Source organism: Hemibagrus wyckioides, linkage group LG15 (genome assembly GCF_019097595.1).
Source record: "Hemibagrus wyckioides isolate EC202008001 linkage group LG15, SWU_Hwy_1.0, whole genome shotgun sequence".
NCBI lineage: Eukaryota > Metazoa > Chordata > Actinopteri > Siluriformes > Bagridae > Hemibagrus > Hemibagrus wyckioides.
In genome coordinates this window covers 21528083-21537500 of record NC_080724.1, presented here as the reverse complement: position 1 = coordinate 21537500, position 9418 = coordinate 21528083, and the positions used below count along the sequence as shown (strand labels likewise).

The following is a 9418-nucleotide window of genomic DNA, read 5'->3' as shown; positions in this document are numbered from 1 at the left end:
CTTCAAACCATTTAGGATTTCTGGATTTTTCCGAACACAGGAATATCCGCAAATTCCAGCAAATTCTGTGATATTCAAATTTTTATTTTTTTTTTTTAAAATGACCACAGATTTAGGTCAGCCTTCAGCCAAAATAGTCATTCACGTGTGTGTGGGGGACGTGAGCACAGGACAGGACCCGAGCTGAATCCTGGGATTTCACAAATTCACGTTTTGAAAAGGGGGAAAAATAAAATAAAATAAATAAATAATTACACACAAAAACAAACAAACCAACATTATTTTTTTTTTTATTATTGTTAAATTTCAACTTGACAACTTTTTATAATTTATCCTAAAATATTCTTTAACCGATCTCTTTTTAATTCATACAATTAAAATAAAAACATTAAAATTAAAAAGTAATGCATTTATTTCATTTATTTATTATTATATGTCAATTATACTATTATATTTATATTATTTATTAATATTATTATATATTAATCTATATATTGCATGAATATTGCATAAATATTCTAGAAATTGCATCTCATTCTGTTCGGGGAGTTTAGTAGAAATCCCTCGGAGAATCACGTGGCCCTGAAATCGGCGTGCGTGACGCTCAAGCTTTAAATCATGTCATGCAACGAGATCTGCGGTCTAAGCTTCTGTTTACGATCAAAGCGTCGTCATGAGCAGAGCGAAAACACGCGGTTAACCCCGTCAGATCCTGACGCACTTTAATGTTCCTTTATTACGTTATCACCTCATCAGGGCAAAAAAAACATCCAATCTGTCTGCGTTGAGGCGGTGCTTTTGTGCTCGCTTTTTGTTTTGTTTTGGTTTTGGGGCGAGCGAGAGTTACCATAGAGAAGCGTTGCAGAGTAAACAGGAAGTGTGGCATGAGTAAGCCGTGAAAAAACCCGCCGTTGACTTTCACTGATCTGAGGAGGTTCTGCGAAATCGAAGAAAGTCTCTCGCGGGATTGTTAAAAGGAACGCGCCGATTCTTTGTGCGTGAAATACAAAGAAATAAACAAAACCGGACATTTTAGCTCAACGTAGCTTGCTGTTTGGCGTCTGATAACAAAAAATTAGCTGGGTGTCACCTTAAAAAGATGACCTGGTTTTTGTTTGTTGTTTGTTTTGTCCGTCATCGTGGTCAAAAATGTACGAAACCTACGATTGTAACCATTGGTGCTGGATATCATGGTATGAACACGACATGGTGACATCACCGAATCCTACAGGCTACTACTGTGTCACTGAGGAAGAGACAGGAGTCAGAGCTGGAGGGAGCAGAGCTGAAGATGTTGAGGTTCTCTTTGGGAGGGACACGGTTGGACAGGATTAGGAACGAGTACAACACAAGGACAGCTCGTGTTGGACGTTTGGGGGACAAAGTTAGGGAGGACAGATTAAGATGGTTTGGACATGTTCAGAGGAGGGAGAGTGAGTATATAGGTAGGAGAATGTTGGACATGGAGCTGCCAGGCAGGAGGAAAAGAGGAAGGCCAAAGAGGAGGTATATGGATGGAATAAATGAGGATATGAAGATACAAGTGTTGAGGATGCAGAAGATAGGGATAGGTGGAGAGAGATGATTCTAAGACGCTGGACATTTGTTAGCAAATTTAGTGATATCGCTTATCAGAAAGGTTAGCCAGTATTGTGATAGTATATCCTGGTCGTATCACTCAGCTATCACTCCTGAAGTTAATCTAGTGAGTAAATCAGAGTGGGCGGAGTTATCCATATCATCAGTCGCATCACAATACACTGTATGACCGTGTTAAAAATGGAGCTCGATTTCTGTAGAATTGAAAAGATAATCGTGTTTTTGTTTTTGCAGTCTGAATATAAAACACACAATAGAAATAGTTTGATTTTTTCCCCCCATCTGATAAATCTCGCTTTTTTTTTTTTTAGGTAAGCTTTAAAAAATTTTTACATGCAGAATTTGTGTTGTAAAATAAAAGAATAATAATAAGAAGAAGAAGAAGAAAGTATAAATATATTAACATATAAATCTACTAAATGTGTTATTAACATGTAAACATCATAAAAAAAGAAAGTAATCTGATAAGGGAATATTGGGGACTTGTTTGTTTAGGTGCTCAGATCTGTCTCTAGCTATAAACTATACATTAAATGTTTATGAGGTTTATGAAGTATATGGGTTCATAAGGCTATATAAGGTTATGAGATTATAGGAGATTATGAAGTATATGAGGTACATAAGGTTACGAGGTATATAAAGTTATGGGATTAAGAGGTTATTAAGTATGTAAGGTTATGAGGTATATGAGGTTTATGAAGTATATGTGGTTATGGCATATGAGAGAAGATTATGAGGTTATAAGGTTGAGATTTAAAGGTTATGAGGTATATGGGATTATGAGGTCTTTCTTTTTTAATGCCATGCCAGCTTCTGTGGCTATATTCATGGCGAGAGTCAGTTTATGTTATACAATATTAAAACTATATAAGTTTATATAAGTAATAAATTTTTAAAAGGGTTATGAAGTATAAGGTTATGAGGTCTATGAGGTATATGAGGTTATAAGGGTATGTAAATAAAGTTAATAAACTCTGAAAGCTCCAGTAGCTCCAGTCAGAGTGAATGCGGGTCGAATCATAGGTCCCCAGGTTTAGCGCCGGTGGCGTGACGTGGTTTAGTAAGCGGTGGGATCCGTCTACTTAAACAAAGCGATAAGCGCGTCTTTCTCTCCAAGTTTTTTATGGACTGATTGCGGGTGTTTGTCCGTACGTAATCTTTTAACAGGAAGACTTTGTTACTACACAAAGAAAGCAGTGTTCAAGGTCAGCGCAACTGACACCGGCTGCTACTTTAAGACCAACAGGTGGCACGGAGCGCTCAGCTGCCAAATTCCTCCAAGTGCATCAAGCACGGAGGAAAGCCGAGTGTAGATTCGGGCGAGGTTCACCGGGCTGAGACGGAGACCGAGAAGGAAACACCGTCAACAAAACACGAGCCGTCACCCACAACAACTAAACACTGAAAACAAACACAAAGCAGGGATGAGCGTCCCCATGTTGTTGAGGAATTAATGATGCTACATGCAGACTAGGACAGGAGACTAGGAGGGACAGGAGACTAAGGGGAATAGTGGGACAAGAAACTAGAGGGACAGGAGGCTAGGAGGGACTAGGGGGACACAAGACTAGGAGGGCAGGAGACTAGGGGGACAAAAGAGGGACGGGCATAGGAGACGGTGGGGGGTTGGCAGAAGATTAGACTATTAGCGGTATATTGTCTGGGATTGCTCAAAAACTGCTACAAGATTCACCGAATCCACACAACAACGCGCGCGCGCGCGTGCGTGCGTGTGCGTGTGTGTGTGTGTGTGTAGTTCTTCTCTACAACATGCCTACAGTGCACACGAACACGTATGAACACGCTTGCCAAGTCAACGCAGAACAGGAACTGCTAGCCTTGCGAACACGGTGACTAATCACACACTCAGGGCAGATACACAAGAGCACCTGAGCCGGGCGTATAATTAAGCGATTCATCGGATAATGTTTTTAAATCTTTGGGGATTTGGGATAAGCGGCATGATGATGATGATTAATAGTCACAAATAAACAGTGAGTAATAAACACCTGAGGCAGACCTGTCCTTAGAGTCATTTTTATTGTATGTAGCAGAAAAATGTTTATTAAAGCCTTCTTTTTTTCTTCTAGCTATCAGTGATGAATGTCGCCTGACTCACCCTGCAAACGTTTTACACACAACTATGACTTATTACGGTGAAGTTAATGATACAGTAATGATTAGTCATGACGAGGTCTCTGATCCTTCACCTCTTGGTGCTGATAAACGAGCTCCACGTGAGAGAGACCGGTCATGAACTGATGAATAATTTATTAAACACTAGCATTAAATATGTGTTCAATGACTTCCACAAACCAGCTCCTTAATACAGCTTTATAAAATTAGTTTCTCCTCCCCAACCCCCGACCGAGAGAGAGAGAGAGCGAGAGAGAGAGAGGCAGCAAGAGAGGAAGAGAGACAGTGAGATAGATAGATAGATAGATAGATAGATAGATAGATAGATAGAAAGCGTGAGGGAGGGAGAAAGAAAGACAACAAGAGACAGCAAGAGAGAGACAGATTGATAGAGAGAAAGACAGAAAAGGAAAGTTGTGTAGAGTGTGAGATCAGATGCCGGACAATTCCACATTGATTGTGCTGGGAAATAGAGAGAGCGCGAGAGAGAGAGAGAGTCAGCAAGCAAGGGAGAGACAGCAAGAGAGACAGACAGATACAGAGACACAGTCAGCAAGAGAGGGAAAGAGAGAGACAGCAAGAGAGATAGACAGATACACACAGCAAGAAAGAGAGACAGACACAGAGAGAGAGGTGACTTTTGTACCCATTAACAAATCCAGATCCTCACTTTATTACACTCAGTAGACTCATGGTCACTTTCAGCTGCCCATCTCCAGCTCATGAATGGAAATTCATGGCGAGCGTGCGTGTGATCCCGGGGGATTTGTGTATCACACTGTCATTTGGTTAAAACAAAATCAGAACTCAGAGCATGAGCATGGAGAAATTGAATTTTTTTTGGAGTAGCTTTCAAATACTGCAGGAGTATCGTGGACACGTTTGTGGACACCTGACCATCCGATTCACAATACACGTCTATCATCTCCTTCCAGATATAATCAGCTCCACTCTTCACTTCTATGAAGGCTTTCAGCTCGAGGTTGGAGCATGGCTGTGTGATCATTCACAAACATTCAAGACAAGAGACTAGGAAACTAGGATTACAAAAGACTAGGGGGACACGAGACTAAGAACAGGATTCTAGGGGGGACATGAGTCTAGGAACAGGACTCTAGGGGGGAGAAGAGACTAGAGATCAGGGACAAGAAAGTGTGGGGGGGGGGGCAAGAGAGGGACAGGGGGACAGGAGAGGGACAAGAGACTAGGGGGGCAGACATGTTTAGAAAGATCTGAGCTTCAGCTCAAACCAAAGACCCCAAAACCCTGACTGAATAAAGTAAAGCTCCTTTAATTTGCATACTATATGCATAGCCACACCCCTGTTCTCATTAATTGCATCATAATTTGCATGAGAAGGGGGGGGGGTTGCATCCTTTAATCGCTGTTTTTTGGCTTGTGTGTTTCTAAACTCTGGATTAAAACTGATATTTAGATCACACATAACTCTCATCGTCAAGGAAGTTCTCTGCCTTACCTGTGGGTTCTTTCGGGGTCTGCCTCTGCCTCTCTTCTCGGCTCCGCCCTTCTCTTTAGTAGAGACGGCGCCCTTGTCCTTGGCAGTCTCGCTCATGGTCTCTTTCTGGAGTAAAGAAAAATACGGTGAGATTAGAACAGATTAGAATCTAAGTCGCTCAGATCCTGTCCATTTTTATGTGCTGCTTAATGCAAAAGAATGAAACACTCAAAATCACACACTGGATCTTGATGAACATCATGTCTTTTGTCGAGAACAAAATGATGTGACCGTGGTCAGTGGAAACCAAAAATCGTGTATGACCCCTATGTCTGGACATGCTCAACATCTGGACACGCTCTGTACGAGATGGCGTCCTGGAGGATCTTCTCAGACCTGGATCAAGTGAGCTCCTGGACAGTCTGTGGTGCATCTTAGAGGCTTCAGATCATCCATCCCAGAGGTTCTGAACTGGACTCAAGTTTGGGAAACATAAGGGCCAGTTTATGGTATAAATGCCACAAATCATCCAGGAATTGAAAACACTCCACATGAGGCTTGTCTGTGCAACCCTCCAAAGATATTCCACTGATGCACCGTCCCAACAGTTCGGTCATGCTGGATGATGTTGCAGGCAGCATAGCGTTCCCCACAGCATCTCCACATGTACTCAGAGTGGACCTGCTCTCACCTGTGAGGAGAACAGAGCACCAGAGGTGGAACTGCCAATTCTGGTGGTCAAGCTGCATTGCGCTGGGCAGTGAGCACAGGTCCTACTAGAGCCTTCATGGCGCCTTCATGAAGTCTGTTTCTGATGGTCAGAAACATGTACACCAGTAACCTGCTGGAGGTCATTTTGTAAGGTTCTGGCAGTGCTCTTATAGTTCCTCTTCACACAAAGGAGCAGATACTGGTCCTGCTGCTGGGTTTGTTGCCCCTCTACATCACCTGGTCTCTCCTCCATACTTTTCAATCTTCTTATGATCTCCACATATGAATGATGCCATCCAGGAGGAGCTGGACTACGTGTCATCAGGTTGCAGGTGCTGCCTCATGGTACAAGACTTAAAGATGAATCAGTCAGGAAGGTTACAGAGAGGGTAACTGTCTGTGGTCCCCAGCTACAAAACCATTTCTTTTTGTGGGTTGCCTCTCCACTGTACCTTTTTTTTCTGAGCAGGGTGTATCCGAACCCCTGAAAGGTGCCAAGATAATCAATGCTCTTCACCAAAAGAGCAGCATGGTGGTAGAATCACACTTTAGAGCTTTGTACACCAGGTGGAAATGACAGAGTCTTACGTCTCACTCGTGCACAGAACAGGGACGAAAGCATTTTCAGTGTGGATGACCAACGACAATGTGGACATGGAGCATTTTTAGCCAAATATGGTGCTTTCAAATTTATCCAGATTAATGTAGACATAGCCTCAGCTGTAGAAGAGAAGAAATTTCACCTCTCTGCAACGACCCATACATCCACATTAACCCAAAGACGACCAACGAGATTGAACGAGCTAGCCAAAACCCAGACCTGAATCCAGTTAAAAATCTGTGGGGTGACCAGAAGCCGGCTGGACAAAGAAAACACACACAATCTGATGGATCTACAAGTGAGGGAAAATGCTGGCAACCGAAAGGTGTGATAAAATCAAAAGGTTCAGGTTCAAAAGTATTAGTTTAGGTATGTGTATACAGCTAGGTTTAACCTACAATTTTGTTTGTTTTTCGACATTTTTAAAATGTATATATATAGCCCATGAATGTGGACCATGTACAATATTTTTACCCATTTTTAAAAAACATCTTTGCATCATGCATCAGTGTAAACTGTACAAATAAAAAAAAAAAATTCAATTTGAGATGATCTAATAATTTAAATTATTTGCCATTTTACATCAAATAAAAATAAAACTCAACATCTTTAAAATTAAATACAAAATATATACATTTTAATTTTTTTCCCTCTTTGCATAATGCTATAAAATTATAAATTTAAAATATATATATATTTTTTTTATTTAAATCGTTTCCCCTTTTTAGGACCTAAACTGTGAACATTGTATACAAAAAAAAGTTCTAAAATATATTTTGTCAAATTTTAGACATGAATAGTTTGGGAATTTATTGTAAACAAATCATGAATTATTTTTCTTTCTTTTTTTTTACGCATGCTATTTTAGCCTTCAAGTGTGACATTCGAGCAAAATTAAAAGTTAATTTATTGCACAATTTCAAGTTTAAAAACAGCTAAAGAATCAGGATACACATACAGATAATCGATGCATTAAAGGTTTAATCTTAAAAATATATATTTAATATATAATATTTAATTTCTCCAGTTCTTCACAGTAGTTTGACCCACAACTACACACTGTGCACGAGACAAATGATGCATTAAAGTCTGGTTCAAAATAAAAACATTAAATAAACGCAAAAAACAGTGGGATGTTGTCGATTTATCACTCAGACTAATAGAGACACGGCTTTGCAATTATAAACAATAAATAAATAAAATACAGAAAGGTGAGCCGAGTACGCTAGCATTTAGTCGCTTGCTAGCTAATAACCGGGCTCGTGTTTGTTTACAATACAACAAAAAATACTGAGAAAAATTCCTAAACCCTGCAAACTCAGCTCCGGAAATCATTCCCCGGCTACGATATTCTTTATCTCAAGCACGCATTGGCATTATTAACGCACAATAAAAGCGTGCAAAAAAATAAAAACAAGAGAATGTGAAATACCTCCTCGCGCGCGCGCGGCTTTAACTGGAGGTGTTTTAAGTACAGCTGCGATACCAACCACCCCCCCACACCTCCACCTCCCCGTGCCGCTACGGAAGCCCTGAAGGTACAAGATAAATGAGAAGGAGGAGGGGGAGTTGGTTTTTTAGAAACGCGAGACGGAAATTCGAACACGCAACATGTGCAAAGAAAACTGGCGCGCAAACAAAGAACAATAAGAACACAAGTACAGCACGAAAAATCCCGAAAAAACTCACAGCTGGACCACTTTAAATCCTTTTATTGAAAAAAAGAATGAGTTAATATTAAAAACGATGAGTATTTTTTTTAAATATATATATATACACATATGTATTACATATAACTTAACACAGGCTGTATAAAACTCTCCAAAGCACTAAATCCTGGGGTAAAAAAATAGAAAATAAAGGAAGAAGAAGAAAGGAAGAAAACACCTCTTTAAAAACACCTCTTAAGCACAATCCACAAAACAACATACAACACAGCAAACTGCTATTGTTGACAATTTACTATTCATTCCCAAACCACTCGAATAATTTGAAAAAAACACCCCCCAAAAATCCCAAATACCCCCACAAAAAATCCCCGAATATTATCATCATCATCATCATCATCATCATCATCATCATTACTACCAAGTGAAATTATAACCTAATATTGTAAAGCCTGCTAACGCAAAGTGTTTCATAATGAAATTAAACAGTATGAAGTTTCATAAAAGCAACCGAGTAAAAAAATACAGGTTTATCAGTTAGTAATAAACCGGAATATTTAAAGTTGTTTGTTTGTTCGAAATCATAGTGCTTTTAATGGTGTTCATTCAAACCTTAAGTGTAATTAGGTTTATCCGAAAGCACAATACTCAAAAGCAGCATTTCCTTTAAAAACAACAACAAACAAAATAAATAAAACCAAACACTAACACCATCACCATCACCATCACAACAAAAACAACAACAGTCCGCCTGCATCACTTCAACATGAAGTTGAATGAAAACATCAAACTCAAGCTAAGCATCATATGTATGAATAAATAAAACAATAATCTAGAAGTAGATATAGAGATATAAGGATGAAGTTCCGTGATAAATAATAGAGCGGAAATTACAATGAAAAACTCTGAGTCCTCGCGCTTTTTCCGTCTCGACCCTCTCTCTCTCTCTCTCTGATAAGTCATATTACTCAAAAGTGTAAATCCAATAAAAGCCCCCAAAGGGTTAAAAAGTAAAATCTTTATAGGACTTGGTTTTTGGGGAAATGAGAAAACGTGCATTGAAAAGAGAGAGAGAGAAAGAGAGAGAGAAGGAATTACCTTGTGAGCTGAACGCGGTGCCGCAGTGAGGAGGAGAAATGTATAGAGACTAAAGCGCGCAGGAAGCGTGCAGTGTTCAAGTGAGTGGAGAAAAGGCGCCTTCAGGCCATTTTAAAGGGGCTTCCGACTGAGAGTGCACTTAGGGGGAGG

General features: G+C 39.9%; 1 protein-coding gene across 1 annotated transcript in view; it reads right to left on the bottom strand.

Annotated features, from left to right (window-relative positions):
• The window catches only part of LOC131365890 (putative uncharacterized protein DDB_G0290521), a 53070-nt gene that overhangs the window by 35630 nt on the left and 8022 nt on the right, over window positions 1-9418 (bottom strand). Inside the window, exons 3-4 of the mRNA XM_058409804.1 lie at window positions 7936-8035; window positions 5213-5317 (exon numbers count right to left, since the gene is read on the bottom strand). Of these exons, the coding sequence (XP_058265787.1) occupies window positions 5213-5317; window positions 7936-8035 (205 nt within the window). The remainder of the gene's footprint in view (window positions 1-5212; window positions 5318-7935; window positions 8036-9418) is intronic.